This window comes from Sphaerodactylus townsendi, linkage group LG16 (genome assembly GCF_021028975.2).
Source record: "Sphaerodactylus townsendi isolate TG3544 linkage group LG16, MPM_Stown_v2.3, whole genome shotgun sequence".
Classification (NCBI taxonomy): Eukaryota; Metazoa; Chordata; class Lepidosauria; order Squamata; family Sphaerodactylidae; genus Sphaerodactylus; species Sphaerodactylus townsendi.
In genome coordinates, this window is record NC_059440.1 from 9,084,960 (window position 1) to 9,111,349 (window position 26,390).

The 26,390-nt window shown below is 50.7% G+C and overlaps 2 protein-coding genes across 2 annotated transcripts in view; one reads left to right on the forward strand and one right to left on the reverse strand.

Annotated features, from left to right (window-relative positions):
- Positions 1-202: 202 nt before the first annotated feature.
- TRARG1 (trafficking regulator of GLUT4 (SLC2A4) 1) lies at positions 203-12,090 on the forward strand. The gene is made up of 3 exons (XM_048518428.1): positions 203-846; positions 9,784-9,913; positions 10,957-12,090. Exons 1-3 carry the CDS (start codon positions 469-471, stop codon positions 10,974-10,976), a joined length of 528 nt encoding a protein of 175 aa, XP_048374385.1. The 5' UTR covers positions 203-468; the 3' UTR covers positions 10,977-12,090.
- Positions 12,091-16,281: 4,191 nt separating this feature from the next.
- Positions 16,282-26,390, reverse strand: part of GOSR1 (golgi SNAP receptor complex member 1) — a 60,235-nt gene continuing 50,126 nt past the window's right edge. Inside the window, exons 8-9 of the mRNA XM_048519405.1 lie at positions 21,769-21,851; positions 16,282-18,252 (exon numbers count right to left, since the gene is read on the reverse strand). Coding sequence (XP_048375362.1) covers positions 18,128-18,252; positions 21,769-21,851 — 208 coding nt within the window. The 3' untranslated portion in view covers positions 16,282-18,127. The remainder of the gene's footprint in view (positions 18,253-21,768; positions 21,852-26,390) is intronic.

The window sequence follows — 26,390 nt, forward strand, 5'->3', positions numbered from 1 at the left end:
CGGGGAGGGACCCTGCCTGCACCGACCCCCCGCCCCCAGCTCCTCCCAGCCCAGTACTGACTGGTGCTATACTCGAGGGGCGCTCCTGGCTCTATCTGGGGACAGCCTGAGTGGGGTCTCTGGGTGGGGAGAGCCGTGGGCTGCAGCCCGGCCGTGCCCCAGCGTCCAGCGCCGCTTCCTCAGGAGTAATTCAACAGGTTCCGGCGGTCCGACAGCAGGGAGGGTCGCGCTGCCCTCTTCGGAGCCCAGTCCTGTGCTTGTGGGTGGGGGGAGTGGGGGGGCCGCCGGCTGCGCCCCGCTTCCTCCTTGCTAGTGGGAGGGAGCCCTGCAGCCGGGCCTGGACAGGCGCCCCCTCGTGGGCCGGTCCGGCCGTCCGGGGCTCCTCCCCGTGAGCTCAGCACCGGGTGGGGCGGGCGGGCGAGCCGGGCAGGCGGGCGAGCGGGCTGGTGGCCCGGCAGGAGCGGCAGGATGGCGATCAACACGGAGGCGCCGCTGGCCAAGGCGCTGGAGGGCTCGTCGTCGTCGCCGCCGCCGCTGCCGGCCGAGGCGCACGAGACGGAGCAGCTGCTGACGGCGGGCCAGGGGTTCGAGTCCTTCTCGCCCGGGGGCGCGGCGCGGGCCGACAGCAACGGCGGCGGCCTGCCCTACAAGGCCGGCTCCGAGGGGCGCCTGGAGGGCCCGCCGCTCTCGCCCTCCCGCCTCAGCCTGGGCCGCGCCTCCTCCACCGCCACCACCTCCAACCTGCACGAGCCCGACCGGCCGGACGACTACCTGCTGCTGGCCATCTTCTCCTGCTTCTGCCCGGTCTGGCCCATCAACGTCCTGGCCCTGGTCTTCTCCATCATGGTGAGTTCGCGGCCCCGCTCGGGCGCCTCTGTGGGGCCAGGGGGAAACTAGCTAGGCAGGGCTCTCCTGGCTTCGCCCCCCTGCCCCACCCCTGGGTGCTGGCGAGCTCGCTTCCTTCTCCATTTTGGACCACGATGTTAATCCGGCTGGGCTTCGCGTCCCCTCCAGCAACCCCCCCCCCCGCGCGCGCGCACTGGAGAATCAGATAGACTTCTCCAAGCATAGGAAGGACGCTCATTTGCTGCAAGCTGGGCGGGGGAATCGGAAGGGCGCCCGCGACTTGCTCCTAAAAGGTGGCGGCCAGAGATACCGGAGCTCATAAAGGGAACGGGATTCAACCCCCCCACCCCTGTGCCCCACTCTGCAGAGCGACCTAATGTCCCGGGCGTCTTCCTTTGGGTTTGCAAAAACAGGACCCCTAAATCAGAGGGTTGGTGTCCAGTTGCGCCTGGGAGTCTGAGACCAACCAGAGGTTTCCTGGGCTGTGCTTTCAAGAGCCAAAGCCGCCTTCCTCGGGCACCGGTAGAGTAGAACTGGAGCTCTGAGCCTCCTAGCCTATTTAGAAGGTGGGTGGGCGGCATGCCTTGTAGTAACCAGCCTGCTTACAGCACAGAGGAAATGGGGGGGGGGGCAGAAAACGAGCAAGGCAAGAGCACCCAGCTTGGCTTGCTGGGGGTAAGGCGTAGACGACTGGGGAAGTCAGTGGCAGACCACCCCCTAAGCAAAGCCTGCCTGGGAAAGGTGACGTCACTCCGGGGGTCAGTATTGACCCGGTGTTTGTGCCGAGGGAGTGCACTACCTCGGAGTGTGGTGGAATCTCCTTCTTTGGAGGTTTTCAAAGAGAGGCTGGATGGACCTCTGTCAGGGGTGCTTTGATTGTGTGTTCCTGCATGGCAGGGGGTTGGACTGGATGGCCCCTTGGGGTCTCTGCCGACTCCATGATTGTACCATTAGTGAAATAAGAATCCCATGCACCTATTCAGTCCTGGGGGTTTCCACGCTCCCCAATCATTGCTTGGTCCAGTTGGTGTTCAGAGGTGATGTTCGAGAAGTCTATTGTTTGGCTCCTGGGCAACTTCCGCACCTTCTTGGATAATGCACTCCAGAGGAGTCATAGCAGTCATTTGCAATTGGATTCCCTGGTGTGAGTGACACACCTGTCTGGATTTCCCAGAGGGAGCGCCTGACCGATTTCGCTCACCTGCGTGGCCCCGGGGTTTGAGTGAATGAATCTCAGTACAGACCAGATGCTTTCAGTATTGAACCCAGTTTAAAAACTATCCTGAGGGGCCGAGAGACAGAGCGGAGAGGAGCCCTGAAACTTGTGATGTACACATAAGGAAGTGTATACATAAGGTGTATACATAAGGAAGAATGCTTCTGCACTCGTGCAGAGTGCCTCTATCACCATGGAAAGATTACAGACTCCTGCCAGGGCTCTGGGACTTGGTAGATCAGAGGGTGTGACTGGCAGGCAGGACTCGCATCTCTTTCCTCCTGCGTTGGGAAGGGGGGGGGGATTTGAGAGTCTGTCTCTCTTCACCAGCTTCCTATAGGGGGCATCTTCTCTGCCTACCACCCTCTCCGAGAAGCTTTCAGAAATGGGGGCTTTCTTGGCCCAGAGCCAGCCTGGCCTTAGCTGTCCTGCTTCTCCTCTCCGGGATTTCCAAGCCACCGCACGTGTCCCCTGGCCAGAACACCCTGAGACCACCGAAAACAGTAGGGGCTTCTCCAGCTGATGTTCTGGGTCTCTCCCCCTGCCCCTTTTTGGTCAAAGCTACCGCTCCTGTGATGGCTTGCCAAGGGAATGCATCTCCCAGGGCTGGGGTGGTGCCCGCTGGCCGGCAGAGACTTCTGCAGCCTTCGAAGGGAACTTGGCTCCGGCATGGATGCTGAGGAAGGGAAGGAGAAACAGGGTGAGGTGCCCAGCGTGGAAACCACACCCTGGGCCCTTAACCCTGCTCCTCAGCAGTCAAAGGAAGGTTTCCTTCCAGGCTCTTTTCTTAAAGTCTCAACCTTGTTTTGAAAAGAGAGTTTGGGCACTGAAAAGAGCACCTAGGCTAGGATAGAGGTTGGGTTCCGATGAAATCTTGGGTTCTGCTGAAAGAAGAAGAAGAGTTGGATTTATATCCCCCTTTTCTCTCCTGTAAGGAGATTCAAAGGGGCTGAGAGTCTCCTCCCCCCCCCACAATAAACACCCTGTGAGGTGGGTGGGGCTGAGAGAGCTCCGAAGAACGGTGACTAGCCCAAGGTTGCCCAGCTGGTGGGAATTGGAGTGTTTGGGGGGGTTTCTTCGCCCGTCAGGCTACATTAAGCCAGACAATCCCGACAGGGAGGGAAGGAAATGGAGCGTGCGTGGCTTATTTCAGAAGAGTCAGCTGGTAAACTGTTTCTGCGGCTAACTGGAGCTCTTGTGCCCAACACAAATGCATTCACACACACCAGGGCAAAAGACAGACAGTGGGGATTGCGGGGGGGGGGGGGGGGGGGGCCGCCACAGCACCCAGAATCTGTATTTCCTCCTCCATGCTTCCTAGAAAATTCATGATCCGTTGACCGCTTCCAGCAACTTGGTAAAATCAGTTGCTCTTTGGAGCAGGAAGTAACAGTCAGATCGTAAACTGTCTGGCTTCTCTTGAGGAGTTGAGATTCTTGGGAGGGGGTCACCCCCGGAATGAAGGTGGCTTACAATTCCAGAACCCAACAAGCCTCCACAGCTCAAGTGGCAGAGCAGGGAATCAAACCTGGTTCTTCCAGATTAGAGCGCACCTGCTCTTAACCACTATGCCACTGCTGCTCTCTGGATTAGGAGACTGGAGGACTTTCCATATCCAGAAAGGCTACGATTTTCAGGGATTGAAAAGGTGACTAAAATGGGGGTGGGGGTACGTGAGAGAGTTTCATAACATTGTGCAGGGTGTGGAGATAGTGGCCAGAGAGACCTGTCGTCTCTCTCCGCCACAACCCTCCCATTTGGGAGGGCGTCACCCAATTGAATTTACTGGAAAGGAACTGGAGAGCCAAGTGACGAAATGGGATGTATCAGATGTGGCTACAGCCAGAGGTTTTGTTAGCTTTGAAAGGAGACTGGACAATGTACCAGGTGACTGGCCCAGCAAGAGTGCTCAGTCAAGCATGATACCAGAGTGGAACCTCCAGCTTCAGGGGCAGCGTGCTCTTGAATACTAGATACTGTTGAATACCAGATACCCAGTGAAGCCTTCATCCCTTGCCTGTGGACTTCCTAGAATCACCTGGCTGCCCATTGTAGAAAGCAGGATGCAACATTAGGTGTCAAACTCGTGGCCCTCCAGATGTTATGGACTACAGTTCCCATCATCCCCTGCCAGCATGATGCTGGCAGGGCATGATGGGAACTGTAGTTCATAACATCTGGAGGGCTACAAGTTTGTCACCTGTGAGATAGACCTTCAGTCTGTCCAGTGGGGCCCTTCTTATATTATATGTTGTCGCAGACAGGCCTTGGCCCACGTTTGAAGCCTTCTTTGTGTAGCAAACTACATGGACCATTTTGGAAAAGGAAGGCTCTCGGGCTGAAGCCTGAGCTAGTGAGGAGCATTCCTTTCAAATGTCGGGGTGGGCTGGGTATTTTTGGTTTGAAGTGGCACTCCACATACATTCAGAATTTTTAACTTCACTATTGCAAGCATGTTCCAGCTGGGGCGGGAGCCTCAAATGAATCCTCTTGATTTCTTGCTCCTTTGGCCCACTTTCAGAGTCCCTCCTTGCTAGACAAACAGGACAGCTAAGGAAGAGGAACTGGAGGAGTCTACCCATGCTTCCATGGATCAAAAGTGAGCCAGTGTGATGTAGTGGTTAAGGGGTTGGACTAAGACAGGGGTCTGCAACCTGTGGCTCTCCAGATGTTCATGGACTACAAATCCCATCAGCCCCTGCTAGCATGGCCAATTGGCCATGCTAGCAGGGGCTGATGGTAATTGTAGTCCATGAACATCTGGAGAGCCGCAGGTTGCAGACCCCTGGACTAAGATCTGGGGAACTCAGATTTAAATCCCTGTTCCGCCATGGCATACTTGCTGGGTGACCTTTAGGCAGTCACACACTTTCAACCCTGACCCTGCCTAGTATTTGGATGGGAGGCCACTATGGAATACCAGGGTTATGATGCAGAGGCAGGCAATGGCAAACCACCTCCAAGCATCTCTTGCCTTGAAAACCACACTGGGTTGCCATAAGTCAGTTGTGACTTGGCAAAAAAGGAGAAAGAAACGGAAGTTTACCCACCTTTTCATGGGTAAAGAAAATGACAACTTTTATCCCTGTTATTGACTAAGCTTGTGAGGTTCTTGTTGTTCTGGATTGACTGCTACACAGTACCAGGGGTGTGTGTGTGTGTGTGTGTGTGTGTGTGTGTGTGTGTGTGTGTGTGTGTGTGTGTGTGTGTGTGTGTGTGAGAGAGAGAGAGAGAGAGAGAGATTATGGAGCTGAAATAACTGGGGGGGTGGGGAGGAAGAACCAATTTCTCCTGCGGCAGACTTCTATGAAATCTGCACAGCCGGGGTGGTATAGTGGGGAAGAGTGTCAAAGTAGTTTTCGGAAGTTCTGGGTTCAAATCCCCACTTGTGCCACAGAAGCACTGGGTGACCCCAGTGTGGGGAAAGGTGGGATACAAATGAATTAAGTAAATGTACAAATGAAAATAAACGGGAAAGCTTCTCTTGGTCGGTATGCTCGGTACTTCTTGGTGTCCTGGCTATTCCATTTGTGGGAAGGCTAGAAGCGTGGTGGGGAGGGGGACACGGTCCTGTTCAAAGATATTTTTTCACCCACTGAGGGTTGGTGGTTGATGCTGGTGGGGGGGTGAAGTGAACATATGGAGAGAGAAGTCAGGCTAGATGGGGTGGTCAACCTATGGCGCTCCAGATGTTCATGGACTACAATTCCCATCAGCCCCTGCCAGCGTGACCAACTGGCCATGCTGACAGGGGCTGATGGGAACTGTAGTCCATGAACATCTAGAGCGCTATACGTTGGCCAGCCCTGGTAGGAAACTGCGAGGAGCTGTCCATGGTACCTGAAACCCTCTGCAAGAGAAATAAGATTCCAGGGAAACACACAGAGACGCTGCAGGCAGTGGCTGTCTCAGGTCTGGCCTATAGGGAGGCATTGGGGGTGGGGTGGAAACTCCTGCCCATGATCTAAGACAGCGATTGCAAATCTTTTGGACTCGACGTGTCCAACATTTGGAAAATGCAGAACTTAACTCTGCTGGCGTGGCAACCCCTCTTGAACAAAGGAGAAACAATTCTTTACACATTCGTTATTATTTTTTAAAAAACGCAGTCATGTGCAGTGCTATGTATTATATAAAGAAATGTCAGAGACTTAGAAAAATAACTCAAACAGATGAGTTGTTGTTGGATGTTGGTGAACGCTGACATGTCACTCGAAACACGGTGGCATGTCCCTTTTGACCCGTGTGTCATAGGTTCGCCATCATTGATCTAAGGTCATTTACTGGCAGTCCATCCTGCTGTGTGTCCACGCCAGCACCAAGGGGGCGGGGTGGGGGTGGGGGCGATGCACTGGGCACGAACCGTGTGTGGTGTGGCATGGGTGTTCCAGGGCTTGGGCACAGCTCCCCCTATCTCTGGCCCTGGTCCATGCTAACATGGTTGCAGGTTGTGGAACTCCCTGATCAGGAGATCTGTTAGCATCTTGCCTCTGGTCTTCTGAAACTTTGTAAAACAGAGGGCGCTTGGGTTCTGAATTCCTCGATGCTGGTCCAGTCTGTGGATCCCATTACTAAATTTCTGACTTTGATCACTGGCTGGCGTTTTGTTTCATTTTAAAATGTAATTGCTGGTCTCATGCTGGCTTTTATTCTGCAGCTTCTGGACTATCTGTTTTATAATTGAGGACTGTTTTAGTTTCATGGGGCAAGCCACCTTGCGCACCATTTCTGTGACAGAAAGTTGGTATATAAATATTCAAAATAAATAGAAGGCCCCTGGCACCAGACCAAATGCATTCTGGTACAGGAGTTTTTGTAAGTCGGAGCTTGCTTCGTTGGAGTACAAACACACATGAAGTATACATCTTTTGGGGGCGATCTTTTTATATACAGAACAGAAAGGCTGTGGGCGAGGAGGGGAAATGCTGCGAAACAAGGCCGTTTTAAAACAAGATCCAGTCCAAAGCGTCATCAGAGTTGGTTACTAGGCAGGCAAAGTTGCATTAATGTAAAATCTTAGTTAGGAAAAGGCAGGATGGAACAAGCGAAGGAGAAGCGCTAGGGAGGCGGAGCTGGACTAATCAATACACACAATATAATTAATAATTGTATGTTATCAAGTTGAAACTGACTCATAGCAACCTCTCATGGGCTTTTCAAGGCAGGAAATGAGGAGAGGTGTTTGCCAATTGCCTTCCTCGGAGCGTCTTCTTTGGAGGTCTCCCATCCAAGCACTAACCAGGGTCGATGCTGCTTAGCTTCCAAGCTCTGACGTGATTGGGCTAGTCCGGGCTGCATTGTTATCTTGTATATATCCCCCCGTTGCAGATGTTAGTTGGTTCATCTCTCTGTTGCTTTATGCTGTTTCCTGCTTATTTGGTAGTAGACAGATCTTTCTCCTGTTTTGTTTGTCTAATGACAATTAGTCACAGTGTCATCTTGGATACTGTTTGGACTGGATTTTGCTTCAAATCAGCTTCTCTTTGTGAAATGCTCCACCCCAGCTTTTCCGTTGTTTTTTATCAATGGAACTATCCAATGGATGTACGATCCCATGCATCTGTCAATCAAAAAAGGTGCCGTGGGACTGTTTTGTTTTATTGCTGCAAACTAACATCTGGGATTAGATTTTTTTTAAAATGAAAGCGACGGATCGGGAGGGGAGTTTAGTGCAATTTAAGCATATGACTTAACCTACGTTACACCCCCACCCCGCCCGCCCAGTAAAATCTCTGAATATAGGGTTGAAATTAAGTTGATTATAAATTGTGGTCCCCCTGGACTTTACAAAAAAATATTTCAAGCAAAAAAGAAAAGAACAAGAAAGGAACAAAACCTCAAAACCCAGCCACTAAATGAAAAAGAAAAAATGAATACGTAAATTAGAGATAAAAATATAACAGCAGTGGTGGCAAAGTTATATATCAGTTTCTTTAAAAAGCCTTTCAAATATCTAAAAAAAATTCATCTGTAATTGTCATCTATATGGCATGTGTTCAAATACTGATAGAGTTCTAAGATCTTCAACCCACTTATTTACCAGAGGCAGGCGTTTATCACTCCAAGATTGTAATACGAGTCTTTTAGTTGTAGTAAGGGGATGGAGGGTCAGTTTTCATTGGTGGTTGCTCCAGACCAGGGGTCTGCAGCCTGCGGCTCTCCAGATGTTCATGGACTACAAATCCCATCAGCCCCTGCCAGTATGGCCAATTGGCCATGCTGGCAGGGGCTGATGGGAATTGTAGTCCATGAACATCTGGAGAGCCACAGGTTGCAGACCCTTGCTCCAGACAGAGGAAGAAGCTAAAAGTGTGATTCTAAGCGGAAGTAAACTCTTCTCAGGTTGCAGCCCCACCCACCTCACAGGGTGTTTGTTGTGAGGGGGGAAGGGCAAGGAGATTGTAAGCCCCTTTGAGTCTCCTACAGGAGAGAAAGGGGGGATATAAATCCAAACTCTTCTTCTTCTTCTTCTTGCCTCCATTGACTTCATTGGATTTAGGAGGGCGTATTATTCTGTTTAGGATTCCGCTGTTAGGGTTAACATTTCTGCTTGCCTACATTACTGTAACGATTGTTATGCTTTATCATGCAGCGTTCAATCTGGAAAAAACCCTCACAACCATTACCTATTCCATTACAATAACCCTGTAAGATAAGCAACTGTCTTTTCAAAGGTCCCTGTCCCAAATTCTGTGCAAGACCCTATTGGTTCCACCCCTGTGACTTACTCAAAAAGAATCACATGGTGCAAAATAAGCCAATGTGTTCAGCTGGCCCTCTGATGCACTGCAGAATCTGGCTTTTCTTGGCACAAGACTTAAAAAAACAAACCAAAGGGATGAGCGACCGCCATGGGGACCAGGTTCAGATGTCCAGGGAGGCCCAAAATAACGGGAGGGATTTTTGCAAGAATGAAAAAGGTTCGTTGCAGGGACAAGACAGGGCAAGCTCAGAGAAAACACACCTGAAATCCAGATTCTAGGCAAAAAGGAGTCAGAGTCGAGAGAGAAACTGCTTGCTAGTAATTTCTAATCCTGCGCATGATTTTACATTGCGCATTAGAGGAGCTTCGGAATCATGAACATCGCAGGAATCGTGTGCACTGCATTCCGCCAAAAAGAGATCAGGATCGCTCACATGATGGTCCCCTTCTCCAGTTTGTCCTCACAACAGACCAGTGAGGTAGGCTAGGCTAAGAGCAAGAGCCAAATAAATAGGCCAATAAGCTTCATGGCTGAGAGGGATTTGAACCCACGTCTCCCCCTGGCCAGATCTGCCAATCTAGCCACTCCCCTGCACTTGGACCGGAAACTTCATGGCTTGATGTCGGAAATCTAAATAGGGCAGTGGTGGCGAGCCTATGACACTCCAGATGTTCATGGACTACAATTCCCATCAGCCCCTGCCAGCACGGCCATGAACATCTGGAGTGCCATAGGTTCACCACCATGGAAATAGGGGAACATCTGAGACTGCATACATTCTGCAGGAATGGGAGCAGGGACGTGCGCCATCAGCCACCCTCCCCCAACCGGGGACTTGGCCATCTGCCCTGCCCTACTGACTGAGTTGCACCTTCTGCCTGCCGCAGCATCAGCCTCCCCATCCAGCTCCAGATGTGGCTTCCCACAGCCCCAGCTGGGCCCTGAGAGAGTCCCAGACAGGGAGTACCAAGCAGTCCTTCTATGAGATGGTCCCATGTCTCTCTTCCTTTCTGCCAGTCTAGGAACAGTGGCCAGCAGGGAGATGTGGACGGTGCGCACAGGCTTGGACGTGTGGCCAGGTATCTCAGCATCCTTTCCATTGTTCTGGGCATCGTCATTATCATCTTCTGCTCACTGAAATTGGCAGGTAAGTGCCACTGCAAAAGATCCTTTGCAGGGGGGATTGACAGGGTTTTTTGTATACTTCTGACTACCATGGTAATCTTTCCCCTTAATTTTTACAGGTGTAAAGGATTGCTTTTGAGTAAGAATTACCTGCACTCAAGGGAACCGATCCCTTTGTGCTTTTGCTTGGGTCATTATTCTGGGTTGGCTTTTGGTTTGAATAGAGCGAGTTAGAGCAGTGGTTCATGCAGAGATACAATGGTCACTATCCTCCGGAGCATGGATAATTTTTTTTGCACCTCTGATTTAGGAATGATTCTGCTGCCATTTGTGCATCTTTGTACACAGATGTAACAGAATGACCTGCCTCCAGCACAGGCTGATTGGAAAGGTTAGGGCAGTGACTCACGGACTACAGTTCCCAAACGCCCGTCCACATGGCCAATTGGCCATGCTGGCAGGGGCGGATGGGAATTGTAGTCCACGAACATCTGTAGTCCATGAACACCTGGAGAGCTGCAGGTTGCAGACCCCTGGTCTATGCCCTGCTGTTGGTCCTCCAGAGTCACTGGTTGGCCGCTGTGTGAGACAGGATGCAGGTGGATTCTAATCTGGAGAACCAGGTTTGATTCCCTACTCCTCCATCTGAGTGGTGGAGGCTTATCTGGTGAACCAGATGTGTTTCCGCACTCCTACATTCCTGCTAGGTGACCTTGGGCCAGTCACAGTTCTCTCTGAACCCTCTCGGCCCCACCTACCTCATCAGGTGTCTGTTGTGGGGAAAGGAGCTTGTAAGCCACCTTGAGACTCCTTACTGGAGAGAAAGATGGATGACCAGTCTGATCTAGCAGGGCCCTGTTTATGTACATATGGTGTTATTGAATGTTCTGAATTTCCCAGTTCATTCAGGAAATCCCACTCTGAAGTATTTTTCCTGCTTGATAAAACTAACACCTGTTTTGTTGCATAAATATAGAGTAAAAAACGACATAAAAGAAACAAAGCCTTCTGTCACCTTCTGGTGGTTGCTGATTTGCTTTTCCCCTTGGCCTGTCTGTTTTCCAGGTGTCCTGGACGGCAACTAGCACAAGCAAGATCTGAGAGGAAGGGCGTGGCAGGTCTTCCAGTCCTGAGCAGCAGTAAAGGAAGAGACTTTTCAGTGGGAGGGGCCCCGGAAGTTGTCTCCACCCAAAAGGAGCGCATGCACCATATCCCCATAGCTGTTTGGAGCACGAGTTTGTATTTCTTTGGAAAATGAATGGGCAGAGAGGCTTACTGCAAGAGGCTGGGAAAAGCGTTTGTCTTTCCTGCAAGGGGATTATCCATCTTGTCTGTTGCCACCAAGGAAGAGAAAGATGCAGCAGAGAGAGGCAACAGGCGTACCACTGGGACGAAGCCCGTTTGTTGCAGAGTGAGGAAAACAGTCCGCAAGCTCTAAGGTGACACGTCACCAGGTGAGGCAGAGACCCAGCGAAGAAGCAGGAGAGCAGCCACAGCGGTGCATCCGAAGCAGACTTCTCATGGCCGCTCCAACCCTGGACGGAGGCACAAAAGCTCTGGGCTCCAAGGGGGACTTTTGTATTTTTGATGACAAAAAAATCTGACCAATTGCATGCCTTGTAGGAATATCCCTTTGAGACGTAAGCACTGGACCGTTTCCTTGGTTCGACTGCCGATTCTCGGCCTGGCTCTGCATGGCGGGTGTTGAGTTTTCACAAGAGATCCTGTTTCGCCCCCCCGTTTCGGACAAAGGATGCCGTGGGCCTTCCTTTCAACCCTGGCGCTGAATTCCAATAGCAGCTAACACACGACAGCGGTTTGGGACGTGAGGGCACTCCATGACCGGTGGCAGTGAACTTCATCGGCATGGAGAGTTCTGACCAGGAGGAGGTAGATTTCCCTGCATAGCTCCACACCTCTTCTTTTGCCCTGCCCACCCTGGAGCTGCGGGCAGCCAAACACACAAGGATGAGCACACTGTTAGCCTGGAGCATGTGGTTTTGAGCATTTGGACATGGACATTGCAAACGCATCTCCCCCTTTTGTACTGATGTATGTCCTGTTCAAAACAACCATGAGCATTCATCTGTAAGAGAGCCAGTGCGGTGTGGTGGTTAAGAGCAGGTGCACTCTAATCTGGAGAACCGGGTTCGATTCCCCACTCCTCCACCTGAGTGGCAGAGGCTTCTCTGGTGAACCAGATGTTCCCGCACTCCTGCATTCCTGCTGGGTGACCTTGGGCTAGTCACAGTTCCCTCAGGAGGTCTCTCAGATCCACCTACCTCACAGGGTGTTTGTTGTGAGGGGGGAAGGGAAAGGAGTTTGTCAGTCCCTTTGAGTCTCCTTACAGGAGAGAAAGCGGGGGATATAAATCCAAACTCTTCTTCTTATAATGTCTGCTTTTGACAGCCAGACCTGATAGGGCTCCAAAGAGTTACTGTTGTACTAGTCTTCACATGTCCATGGGAAATAACTTGCCACTGACAAAGCTGCAACTGAAACCCGTCACATTTGTGAGGGCTTCCCTTGGGAAAATTATGGCACACATGCCCTGCCCACAATGAAACAACCCCTATCTGCCTAACTAAAGAAGAGTCGGTCTTTACAACCCATTTTACTTTACCTTAAGGCACAGGTGTCAAACTTGCGGTCCTCCAGATGTTATGGACTACAGCTCCCATCATGATGCTGGCAGGGGTTTGACACCTGTGCCTTAAGGACACTCAAAGTGGCTTATAATCACTTTCCCTTCCTTGAACCCTTCACCTCTCTGGTGCTATCCTTCACTTGCTAGTTGTGCGTGCATGAAAGACGCTGCATGCCACTAGCTAGTAAACAGTGATACCCAAAGCCCCAGAGGTTACTCCCTGGAGCGTGACAGTTTCCAAAGGCGTGAAGACTCAGGTTGCACAAAATCCTCTAGCCCCACCCAATATATTTTTTTTCTGAAATGAACTTTCAGATCAGCAGTTCCCCAGCTTTACACCGCAAGAGTGCTGCTTGCGTTCTGGGACGAAGGAAACCGGTTAAAAATTAAAAAGCCCAATGCGTCTCTGCAGGATTTGTTGATCTAGGGCGGCTGAGCTCTTTCCAGTCGGCCTCTTGAGGGGGAGAGTCAGCCGTGCCCCGTCTCTGCAACTGGGTCATTCCGATTGCTGAAGTGTTGAATCTTCATCCCCCCCCACCCGTGCAAGTAGGGTGTGATGCGGGCGGTAGCCGCCAGTCGACAAAAAGCACCTTCTAGCAATCAGGACCCATTAAAGAAGTAGTTTATTTCACAAAAAGCCGACGGCTAGTTGCGTCTCCCAGGCAGATCCACTTCAATAGTATTTCTGCTGCAGTGCGTTTGGACAGGGAGTTCGTAGCCGCTGGCAGGCCGAACAGGGAGTCCAAGAGACATTTGCCAAAATGATTGTCAGGGAGGGAAAGGGACACAGTAACCCTACATTGCACATTATCTCCTGGCCCAGCTAGACTGCCCCACCCACTCCACTCTCCTGCCTGGGGATCTTAGTCCCATCCTGATTACAGATGTTGCCCGGAAATGCCTGTCCACCTGTCATATGTCAAGTCCACATTACTAGCTCTGCTCACGAAGCCCGGACAGAGAATTCCGGCATGGTGTCTTCTGAGGGGATGACCCGTGTATGGAAATCTGGGCATCCTCCAGTCGTAAGGGTCTAGGAGCCAGGATTGGTGCCAGGGTGCTTCTGAGCAGAGGCTCGATTCCAAAGCTGTGCAAGAGAAGACATCCAACGTGTGGTTTTGACCCAACTGAACAACTCACGCGCATGAAGAGTCCGGCTTTCGTTCCACTGGCCCAGAGAGGACAATAGATGCCCCGCTGTTACTTCTCCCCCAACTCTGTCTGGGGTTCTGAGCTGTCAAGACAAACCTCTGGAGCTTGAGAAAGGGGTGCTTCTTGTGAGCCAGGTGTTGCTTAGGCCAGGAGGATAAATTTGTCTTATTCTGCCTTCCTTGAGTGCTCTCCAGAGTTCTGGGGTGGTGTTGGGGGGGGGGGGGCACTCCTGTTCAGGATAAAACTTTCTCTTTTTAAACTTTTCTGGATGATGTATCATATATATTTTTCTTGATATCACTTGGCATGAGGAAATAAAAATTTACCATGCATGGTCAAAAAACTTGGTCTTTGCTTGAGTCTGTCGAAATGCCAGGAGAAAGGAATTAGTTGAATCATCGTAGAAGGCTCACATGAGGCCAATGTACATATTAAGAATGGAGGCTGCCCACTGCATCTCTGTATGATGTGCAACTGTGTGAATGTTTAGTAGGGTATATATTGTCCATGTCCCAGGGTGGGGAACCAATCAGTAAGTGTTTGGGTGGAACTTGCTATGCAAAGATGTGGTTGGTAGTATTGTATTGCGGGTGGGGCTTATCAGTCCCTTCTCACTGGACACAGTGTGTAACAGACTTCCCGCTGTGATACACCTCTGAAGATGCCAGCCACAGATGCAGGCGAAACGTGAGGAACAAGATCCACCAGACCACGGCCACACAGCCCGGAAAACCCACCACAACCACTTGAATCCAGCCGTGAAAGCCTTCGACATCACTTTATTCTCTTTTATTGCCATCTTATTGTTGCTAGTCTTGATTCAACAGCTTTCAGGGTTTTTATAGGATGCTTTTTAGGATGCTACAAATGCCCATTGCCCTGACCTGGATAGCCCAGGTGAGCGGGATCTAGATCTCAGAAGCTAAGCAGAGTCAGCTCTGGTCAGTATTTGGAAGGGAGACGATCGAGGAATGTCAGGGTTGCTATTGCGGAGGCAGGCAAAGGTAAAAACCACCTCTGAACTCTTGCCTCGAAGACTCCACGGGGGCAGCAAAATAAATAAATAACTGTGCTCACTGCTCCGATGTCTCAAGATCTGAAGGATCTAATTTGTTTGCTGACTCTTTTTTGCCATTTCTTTGAGCAAAATTACGCATGAGCTAAAACTGTAAAAAATAATATCAAACCCAAAGAGGCTTTGGACGGAGAGAATTGGAGGAGCACGGGACTTCTAGCCGTTGGTGGAGGAGAGGGGCAGAAATCTTCCCCCCCAACAGATCTTTGAGCCTGTGATGTTCAGAACGGGGGTGAGGGGAAGAAGTGTCAAGGAGGGGGGCTCGATTCCAGACCAGCAGCCCCCCCCCCTTAGAACCCAACAGGATTTCCAGACCTGAGCTCTTCCGAGTCAACGCTTGCCATCCGACGAAGGGAGTTCGGACTGGCAAAAGCCCATACTCTGGGAATCTTCTTGGTCTCTATGGCACTGGGCTCAAATCTAGCTGTTTTACTGCAGACAAACACGACAATCCTCTAAAACTATAGTCATCTGAAATCTGAACTGAGCGGACAGTGGTCGGTCTGCCGGGCTCTAGAACACGCAGACAAATGGTTCACATGCCTCCCAAACTGCGCTCATGCAAATATTGCAGTCTAAGGATATACTCCGCTACAGTGAAAACTTGCGCCCCCCACCCCCCGTCCCCAGGGATGGCAACTGATGCGTCTTCCCCAGGCTGCGTCAGATACTGGTTCATAAATTCCTAGGAGAGAGAGTTTGTGTGTGTGTGTGTTGGGTGGGGGGTTGAAAGTCACCGGAGGGCTGCGGCCCGAAGTTGTTTTGCTGCAGAGCGGCTTGGCTTCACTGGGAAGTACTTTTGGCCAGTAGGCAAGGGCAGCTGCCTGGCAGGGCTTTCCGGGAGCTCCTGGATCAGCCGCTACGTGAGCTGTACAGAGATCTCACTGGGCCGGCAATGGAGGGATTCAGGTTGCCGGCTGCTCCCTCTACAAAGCAGGGTTTTGGAAGCAGTACTTACTGAAGGGTGCAGATGCGTATATGAGTTTGTGGGGTGCAGGGGGGGAATCTGGCCCCCTGTTGGGGGAGGGAGAAGTGTCTTCTAAAAGCAGAATGAATTAGCATCCCATGGCAACATCTCAGGAGGAACACGCTTTTGGGCTGTTGGGGGTTTTACAGGTGGTACGACTGCAGCCTGGTAGTTTTTGCTTCTAAGGTTTTGCCTGCATCTCTAGGAGCAAGAACTACCAGACCATGGCTACACAACCTGGAAAACCCACCACAGCTAGTTCATTCTGGCCATGAAAGCCTTCGATAAAACACTGAACACATGTCTTTTCTTTTATCATTCCGCACGTTAAAACGTCAGCACACACCTACCTGCAGCTAGCAATGCAGACCAAGTTTCTAGTCTGGCTTGTTGTGCTGGCTTTCCATATGCAGGGGGTAACACTGACTGGGAATTTCAGAGCAACTTTTATTATTGGTTCCCCCCCACCCCCCCTTAAAAGTTTAAGATACTTGGCAAATAATCATTCACTGACATTCAGGGAAGGAAAAAAAAGAACAAATTCTAAGATTAAATAAATGCATTTTATTTAGTATAGTACTTATTACTTTGCCAGCTACACGAAGCAACCAAACCCTTCCCGAGTCGGCAGGGCAGAACCACCAATTTGAGGGTAACACAAGAAAATAAGATGTTCAGGAGTAGCGCACTCCTTCTCCAAACACAGAGATCTGATCACAGCCTTTATCATTTTGTCTGTGTTTTCTTAAAAAGCTAACGTTCATTTCAAACCAGGCATTGCCTCTAAATCAACAGATAGGAGACCTCTTACCAACAAAAGAGATGAAACCCACCATTCATTTTCCCCACTGCGGAAAACTGCCAGCCAAACTTCAAAGAGAATCAACAGCTGATGAATCAGTTTACCTGGAATCGGAGGATGCTCGTTTGTACAGCAGACGCTTCCAGAATCCACGCAGATTGGAACACGTGTGCCAATCTAGCATTTCTTTCCCTGTGTTGCCCTCCACAGACTCTGAACTTTAAAATGAGAGCTGCAAAGGTCAGGCCCCGTCCAGAAGAGGAAAGATACGGGCAGAGAAGCAGCCCAATCCGCTCAGTTGGGAGAACTTGCAATAGAATTTGCCCATTCATCTTTACCCCCACCGCTCTGGAAGTTCAGTGTGTGTGTCCATGTGAGAATACGATTAGCAGCCCATTAGACAACAGACCCGTCAGTTAGGAGAGTGGGACGCACACACAGAAAAAACTTGAAGTTTGTTGAGTTCCCTTGTTAAGGAGACACCTGAAATTAGAAAATAACCATCCCCAGGTAAATGCGACAAGGAGGACATGGAACGCTGAAAGCCTCTGAGAAGATTCCCCCAGAATAGAGCTGGATCCAAAAGGTGCCTTCAGCTTTTTTGAGAGGCCTCCCCAAAAAAACTTTCCTTGGCAGGGCCACGCCCCACCAGGACGGCTTCCCCCTACAAGGGGCTCACACTCCCATCTCCTCCGCCTTCCTTTTAGCCAGTGCAATTTTTTTTTACACTTAAAAATAAAACTCAGAGTAGCTTCGCATCTAAATTAAAATAGAATCTTTAAACAAGTCGGTTCTTGCGTGAAGTCTGACCCAAGCCAAAATGCGATCTGAGATACTTTGGTCACTCTCAACGCTGTGGACAAGAGACCTACAGAAGGAACTCCCCTGCTCCCGTCTCACTAAAGTGTGCGTGCAGGAGTTCTACGTTTCACTCCTACCCTCTCTTTGGAAGGTCTTCCTTCTTCATGTGACCCAACAATTCCCTGCCAGTTGTTCTCCTGAAACACAGTTTGGAGTTTTGAGCACAGTATGCAAAGCAATCTGATTTCCCTCAGGAGGTCTGGGAGGAGAGTGGCAGAACTCTGAAGCTTTCAACAGAATGTGGAAGTTAATGGCAAACCAGGAAATTAGCTGCCCGCTTGTATTTAACCAAACCTTGGCTACAAACCAAGAGAAAACAGAATAGTTCAAGAAGGGCTTGGCCATGAAAGATTTGGGGGGGTTTCAGACACAGACTTGAGAACGGTGTGCAGACATTTTTCTATTCTGGAGGAGGCAGATCATTGTCTTTCCCTTAATTTCAAAGGCAACTGTGAGCATTGCTGGGATGCAATTAAGCTTTACTCACCATGAGTCAAAAACAGAGGAGATTTTCACGGGCGAGGGAAAAATGTTAAGAGCAAAGTTTTAATTCACATGCTGTCACTTCGGAACAGGTGAGCAGCATCGGAGAGGGAGAGAGCACCTGCCGTAGGTCACCGCACTTGGTCTAGCCAGAGAGAGAGAGAGAGCCGCCCCGCAGTCTTTGCCTGCCCTCGCCTCCTGGATCAGGACGCAGAACCCAGACGCAGAAGTCTCTACAGAAAGCAGCCGTCAATGGAATGCGTACAGCAGCAACAAGATGGTGCAAATGCCGACGACGCCACCCAAGATGAGCGAGTCTCGCCGCTTGCGGAGGTTGATTCGTTGGATCAGGTTGTTCACAGCTGGAAAACGATCTTTGAGAGGCAAGGGTTAAGGTTGCCAAGCAAGGCACTTTGGTGATTCTCAACATCTGGGGGCCCCTCCCCTCCCCCTTCTATGGAGAAATGCGCTGCACTACAAAGAAGCAGAAAACAAATGCATGAAATACAAAATTCTCATCTCGTAGAAGCAGAGGCTTACGGCCCATGTCCCCGGGCGCATGCCTTTTGGTCACATGGCAGGGGTCAGGTACCCCCCCCCCACGTGACCAAAAGATGCATGCCCCAACCGCATGCCATTGAGCCCCGCCCCCCTGCCAGCTAGCTTTTGCCCTCCCCAGCCCCAGCTGGCCTGCATGGTGCCGGGGGGGGGGGTCTCCATGGCATAGGGAGGGCAAAAGCTGGCCTGCCCAGAGGCCAGGGCTCGGTGCCCCTGAGCTACACCTCCGAGCCACGCCCCTGAGCACTGAGTGACTCGCCCAAGGTCACCCAGCTGGCGTGTGTTGGAGTGCACAGGCTAATCTGAATTCCCCAGATAAGCCTTCACAGCTCAAGCAGCAGAGCGGGGAATCAAACCCAGATCCTCCAGATTAGAGTGCACCTGCTCTTAACCGCTACGCCACTGCTGCTCCTTTACAGAAGAAGCCCAAGGTCTCCCAGCAGGAAATGTAGGAGTGCGGGAACACATCTGGTTCAGCAGATAAGCCTCAGCCACTCAGGTGGAGGAGTGGGGAATCAAACCTGGTTCTCCAGATTAGAATCCACCTGCTCTTAACTGCTATGCCACACTGGCTCTCATGCACGCTGAGGACATTGTGCTACCTAAATACTGACAGCCTGTTTTTCTCCTCAAATGGCTGGCAACACTGTTTGGTCCTTCTCCATTTGAGCCTCGCTCTCGTCCTGGAAGACGGCCGAAATGGAGTGTGTGCGACAGGCTCAAAGTCTCTGAATGAGCTTCCAAGGCAAAGTAGGGATATGAACTGAGATGCCCCAGATGCTAGCCACTCTCTCCCCATGCTGCTTCTCATGCCCCTCGCTGGCTAGCTCCCCTGAGTCAATTGTCGGGGAAACGGGAATGTGCAGCTCTAAAGTGTGAAGACAGAACTCTGCTGCTGCTCACTTTGGGTAGAAGGGGGTTCGAGACCCCCTTTGGTGGATCCTACGTGGACAGAGCTCATGTTGCTCTAGCTCAGGGATCTGCAACCTGTGGCTCTCCAGGTATTCATGGACTACAAATCCCATCAGCCCCTGCCAGCATGGCCAATTGGCCGTGCTGGCAGGGGCTGATGGGATTTGTAGTCCACGAACACCTGGAGAGCCGCAGGTTGCAGACCCCTGATTCTGTTGCACTACCAGCCCCATAATAAGCAAGGAAGTGGAAATGTGTGAGATGCGTGCTGACAGGGGCTGATAGGAAATGCGTGCTGGTAGGGGCTGATAGGATTTGTAGTCCATGAACATCTGGAGAGCTGCAGGTTGCAGACCCCTGCTCTAGCTCTCTAGCACTCATAAAAGGTCAGCCTCGAATAGCAGCATCCCAAACTGCAACCGGGATTCCAGTTTTGTCATCTTTGCTTTCAAGAATCTTGCAAGATTCTTGCTCTTTCCTCCACTCACTACAAGCGGGGCGGGGCAGGGGGAATGGGGAGAGTCTGAATTAAATTCATGGTTCATCGCTTTGCATATCGCTGGAATGAAATCCATCTAATCTAACGAGGCTGGATGCTTTTCTGAAGGCTGACGCAGCAAAAGGAGGAGGGGAAGCCAGATGCACGCTCTTCAGTGTTGGAGAGAAACGGGGCAAAGCAGACACAAGGTGTGGACCAGGACCCTGGGAAGACGATACCCTAGGGCCGTGGTGGCGAACCTTTGGCACTCCAGATGTTATGGACTACAATTCCCAGCAGCCCCTTCCAGCATGGCCAATTGGCCATGCTGGAAGGGGCTGATGGGAATTGTAGTCCATAACATCTGGAGTGCCAAAGGTTCGCCACCACGGCCCTGGGGTTAGGAATGGCACCTGCAGCACATACATAGCAAGCCTGAGATGACCCTGCAGCAGAGCAAGGAAGAGGCCCAAAGGCAGACCTGGAAGCCCACGGGGTCCAGGATGCATAAAGCCCCACGGGATGCTTTATTGAAGGGGACATGTGCTCGTCCTTGCTGGAAATGTGGGAAGGGGGACGCTAATCTGTATGCGCAGTGATGGTGGAACACAGACCACCTGGATGCTCACCCGCCCCCAATAGGCAGGGCTAACTTTCAACTGCTAAACCTGGCCCATGTATGCTGGGGAATGGGGTGGCAGAACAGAGCGCGCCACTTCCAAGTGCAGGTGGAGGAGTACTGCTCCCTGTTCAAAAAAGAAAACACATCCCTGATAGCAGAATAGGAGCACAGCAAGTAAACAAGAGACAGACTCTTTCTCTTTTCTCTACTAGATTTGCATGGGCTTTTTTTACGCCCATGTGGATTGCCGGAACCCACTACAGCGTTCTGAAGAGGCGCCGTCCATTCTACCACTCCATTCTCCCGTGCGCGTGCGTGCGAACCCAGCCTGAGTGCAGGGCATTTTGACGTTGGTTCTACCGCCCGCGGCAGCCATCTTGTGGCAGCTACTTTGCTGCTGTGCTCACCACGCTGTGTCAGAGTCCCAAAAGTGCAGGCTCAGAAAGGTTGGGGAGCCCGCCTTAGATTATGGATTTGTGCTGGAGCAAGTGGAGGATGAACAGATGAGAATTACCCCCACCCCCCGCTGCCTCTCCCACGGGACAAAGCTGAAGATCACGAGACTGAAAGGCACATCTTCAAAACAAACGCAGCCCTGCCGAAGGCTCCCCGCATGGGTCTAATCAGACAGCAATTACTGACAATGCCAGGCTACGCTTTGTATGAAATTGCTCCAGGGACGCAGGGCCACTTCTCTTGGCTTCCGTGAAAAAGGAGACTGGGCCACCAGCAACTCTTTTCGCCACGGGGTGAGCCAGGAGCCGTGCGCTATCTGGACTGTGCGAGGAGAAGCCGGGTCGGGGTGTCACGTGGGTGAGGGAGCAAGCTTGATTTCTGCGGCTCCAGAGACTAGGACCAGGAGTCATGGGTTCGGGGTGAAGGAAAAGAGATTCCACCTCAACATCAGGAAAAGTTCCTGACTATCGGGGCTGTTGGGCAGTGGAATGCACTACCTCGGAGTGTGGTGGAGTCTCCTTCTGTGCAGGTTTTTAAAGAGAGGATGAATGGCCGTCTGTCGGGAGTGCTTTGATTGTGTTTTCCTGCATGGCAGGGGGTTGGACTTGACGGCCCTTGGGGGTCTCTTCCAACTCTATGATTCCTTACAGATCCACACCCACTGATGTGGTGACAGATATTGGGGAGGAGCTGGTGGTGCTGTTTTCCCTAAACTTGCTGCAAGACGCCCCTCCAAAGACATGTTTCTTCCATTAGCACCTGGGCCAAACAGCAAGGTTTCAAAACGCATAGACGGGAACACATGGATTTGTAGATCGAAACAAGCGGGGGCACTGGCAGAACAAGGCTCTTCCGAAAGGATACTGGCCAAGGTGTTCATTTTGCTTTGTATGGACTTCAGCATCCCTCGCTGGGAGGTCATGTTTTCTTTTGTCGCCATGGCAATGCTGGTGGGCAGACAAGAGAGAGGAAAAGGTTTATAAAATTGGTACCCAGAAGAAACCTCTCAGATGAAGCAATGAGAAGAGCATGAGGATGTGACTCAGGGGCACATCTATGCTAAGAACTCTGGTCAGCGTTCTACCACTGTAGCCATCACGGGGTCCTCAAGAGGATTCTGGGAACTGTAGTTTAGCCTCCTCTTCCTCCCAAATAACAGCTTTAACTTGTGCTGCAGAGCAGCAGGGCACTGAACAGCTACCCACCTCTTTGGTGCAGCTGGATGGCAGGTCAGGGCCTGCTATTGAGACATGTGATGCTGATATTACAGTAATTTCACGGGCTACCAAGCCACCCCCAAATGCAAAGGTGTTGTTTTTGACCTGTAAAGCCCTACATGGCTTGGGACCAGGGTATCCAAAGGACCGTCCTCTCCCGCATGTTGTTGATCACAGGGAGACTGTTGCATCAACCAAATACGCTTAATGTATTGTCGAAGGCTTTCACGCGTGTCGAATCAATTTTATGCTGTGCTTAAGTTTTCATGGGTTGTATGGCTTTGTATTTCTTCCGCTGTATTTTGTTTCCAGGCTTGGCATCTTCAGAGGATCTGAAGATGCCAGAGGATCCTCTGAAGATGCCAGCCACAGATGCAGGCGAAACATCAGGAGAGAATGCTGCTAGAACATGGCCATACAGCCCGGAAACCATACAGCACTCAAACAAATACGTTTATTTGGTGGGTGGGTGAGAAAGGGCCTTTTCAGTGGTAGCCCCACAATTATAGAACAACTTCCCCAGGAAGGTGCACCTGGCCCCCTCATTGTCCGTCTTCAGGAGAGAGTTGAAGACAGTTTTATTTAGGACCACATTTGGTAAAGATTAGTAGCTGTCTTAGGTAGAAGAAGAAGAAGAGTTTGGATTTATATCTCCCCCCCGCCTTTCTCTCCTGTAGGAGACTCAAAGGAGCCTTCCCCCCCTCACAACAAACACCCGGTGAGGTAGGTGGGGCTGAGAGAGCTTCGAAAAGCTATGACTAGCCCAAGGTCACCCAGCTGGCATGTGTGGGAGTGCACAGACTAATCTGAATTCCTCAGATAAGCCTCCACAGCTCAAGTGGCAGAGCGGGGAATCAAACCCGGTTCCTCCAGATTAGAATGCACCTGCTCTTAACCACTGCGCCACTGCTGCTAGGGATTAAAATGTTGGATTTGTGGTTTGAATGTCTATTTTTGCAGCGGTTTCAATCTGTTTCCAAGCTACTGTGAGCCGCACAACAAAGGAAAGCAGATAACAAATGTTTCAAGTAAATAAATAATGATGCTTGCTGATGAACTATTTGCCCCCCTCTCCAGAAAGCTGCTTGCTTGACCCTTTACCTCTTCCAAAACTAGCACCGGTGAACAGGGCAATTTTTCTAAGTCACAGAACCATAAAAACAAACTATTATTTAGAAACGACAACTCTGAATGTAAAAACGCACTCTTGTGTTGCGATGTCACAGAGGAAATGCAAAGTAAATTTGTTATCAGGCAGGAAGGAAAGCTCAAGGCCCCCACCCCTTCACAATGAAAGCAGTCAGAGGCAGATTTGTAACGCAACAGAGCCCCGGTGCAAAAGGCAGGCTTGCAAACAAGGCTGCAAAAAGCATGAACCGCACACGGTTGTTTTCAGGGACCCACTTGACAATGCCCTCCTGCCAAAGACAGAACTTCTTTCTGGATATTTATTTATTTAAAAATATTTATACCCCACCTTATACCAAGTTTCTAGGCGGCTCACGCAATAAAACACCACAAAATAAAAAAAACACCATTATAAAACCTTGTACACTATGACAGTTAAAAGAAATAATACAAACCACATAAAATTAACCCCAAACTCCATGCCCCAAGATCTTCCCACTCCCCAGACCAGTAGCTATAGAGGGGGTTTCCAGGGAGGCTAGTCAAATAGCTGGGTGAAAAGAGAAGAAGAAGAGTTTGGATTTATACCTCATCTTTCTCTCCTGTAAGGAGACTCAAAGGGGCTTACAATCTCCTTTCCCTCCCCCCCCCCCCAACCCCACAACAAACACTCTGTGAGGTGGGTATGGCTGAGAGAGCTCCGCAAAACTGTGACTAGCCCAAGGTCACCCAGCTGGCGTGTGTTGGAGTGCACAATCTAATCTGGCTCATCAGATAAGCCTCCACGGCTCAAGTGGCAGAGCGGGGAATCAAACCCGGCTCTCCAGAGTAGAGTGTACCTGCTCTTAACCACTACGCTATGCTGGCTCTCAAGAAAGGTCTTCGCCATGCACCCACACCCATAAAGGGTAGACGTATGGTGAATTTATGACGGCTATTCCAGAGCCTGGGGTCAATCGTGGAGAAAGCCCTCCTACGTGCCCCCACCCCAGGGCTTGGGCAGGTACATACAGGCCTAGGTCAGTGATGGCGAACCTTTTTGAGACCAAGTGCCCAAATTGCAACCCAAAACCCACTTATTTATCGCAAAGTGCCAACACGGCAGTTTAACCTGAATACTGAGGTTTTCGTTTAGAAAAAATTGTTGGCTCTGAGAGGTAAAAGCAAGCATTTAGGAGGCTTTCAGTGGTTGTTGTTGGTTTTGCTTTGAAGCAAAATCCATGAAACTCTTCTCGAACAGGTGGAATCACTTAAATTCTAGAGGTTTACTCCAGAAGCAAGCCCCATTGCCAGCAACCGAGCTTACTCCCAGGTAAAGGATCGCGCTTTAGTTCTTTGCATGAAAATCAGTGGGGTTTAACAGCACTTAATAGGGTTACCTATACTGCTTCCCCAAAACTAGGTCTTAGGTTTAATGCTAAGAATTGAGCCCAGCAGCCCAGGCCAGCCTAGATGTGTGTGAAGTAGCATTTCCTCCCCACATGATGAACTCTGTTTGTGCGTGCCCACAGAGAGGGCTCTAAGTGCCACCTCTGGCACACGTGCCATAGGTGTGCCATCGCTGGCCTAGGTGCTCCTTCATGCAGGCAGGGCCCCAGACGTTTAGGCAGCTGGTGTTCTTGGGGCACAATGGTTTTCTTCGCTAGTTTGGCGGCTTAGATTCACATTAGCCACCCCCGCACTTTTGCAGAAAGGCGGGATATAAAACATACTCCGGGTCTGAGGCTGGGATAGGTTAGAAATGATTTCAGCAACTACTCTGATTTGGATGATATGTTCAAGAAGGGAAAAATCACAAGGTCCAGTTTTTGTGGGCTGGCACCAGTTCAGTCTGGAGGCAGGAGAAGGGAATTCTTCTCCCAATGCTCCCCACCCAAAGCAGCCAGCTCCCCTGCCTGCGGAATACCCCAATAGTGGGCAGAGGGGTGACCTTTGAGCCTGTGTTTTCTGACATGCCAGTTTTTAAAATCAGGAGTCTCCCAGCATTGATTGCACACAAAGCAATCCCGCCCAAACTCGGAAACTGTACAGCTGAGGAAAACCGCCGGTGCTTGATTTTGATGAATCAATACAAACAGTATTAGGCGTTTCTGGAACGAATCCCAAGTGTTCAAAGCACTTTGCATAACTTTGTCTCGGCGATCCAAATGATCTTATCTTCGTACGAGCCGTGGCAGAGGGTGACAGTGAACGAGACCGAGAGGCAGACAACAGCAGAGTCTCTAAAGACACCCTGCAGGGTAAGATTTGAACCGTTATGGAGACCCAGCTGCCTCCTTGAGTTTTTGAATGTAATGGAGAAAAGGGGAGTTCCCCCCACCCCCATTCACAAGCTCTCATCACAGTCATATCCAAAACAACCAACATGCTGAAGAAGAAGAAGGAGAAGGAGAAGAAGGAGAAGAAGAAAAATAAGAAGAAGAGTTTGGATTTATATCCCCCCTTTCTCTCCTGTAGGAGACTCAAAGGGGCTTACAATCTCCTTTGCCTTCCCTCGGGCAAGCAAATTAAACACCCTGTGAGGTAGGTGGTGGGCTGAGGAGGAGTCTGGTAGAAGCTGTGACTAGTTTGAGAAAGATTTGAAGATGGCAATGAGGGAGGTTTATTCTGGATTCTGGAATCCCCCAGTTAAAAGCCTCCCCATTAGGGCTTAGGCGGCAGGTGAGCTGCTGGGAATCAAACTGCTTCCTCCAGATGACATACAAAAGCCCCACCTCCTGCCTCTACTGCTGCTCCTATTGGCTGGCTGAAGAAGAAGAAGAAGAAGAAGTACAAGAAGAAGAAGAAGAAGAGAGAGGAGGGAGAGGAGGAGGAGAGAGAGCAACAAGGAAGAGGAAGAAGAGCTTGGATGGAGAGTCTCCTTGGTATTTTGACAACACTCTCCTGCCAAAGACAGAAATTCAGAGGCTAGTCAAATAGCTGGGTGAAAAGAGAAGAAGAAGAAGAGTTTGGATTTATATCCCCCCTTTCTCTCCTGTAAGGAGACTCAAAGGGGCTTACAATCTCCTTTCCCTATTCCCCCACCCCCCACCAAACACCCTGTGAGGTAGGTGGGGCTGAGAGAGCTCCAAAGAACAGTACTTAGTCCAAGGTCACCCAGCTGGTGTTTGCTGCACAGGCTAATCTGAATTCCAGATGTTT

Coding starts and splice junctions, on each gene's coding strand:
- TRARG1 (XM_048518428.1), top strand. CDS start 469: ATGGCGATCAACACGGAGGCGCCGCTGGCCAAGGCGCTGGAGGGCTCG. Junction 847..9,783: donor CCCTGGTCTTCTCCATCATG/GTGAGTTCGCGG, acceptor CCTTTCTGCCAG/TCTAGGAACAGTGGCCAGCA. Junction 9,914..10,956: donor CTGCTCACTGAAATTGGCAG/GTAAGTGCCACT, acceptor TCTGTTTTCCAG/GTGTCCTGGACGGCAACTAG.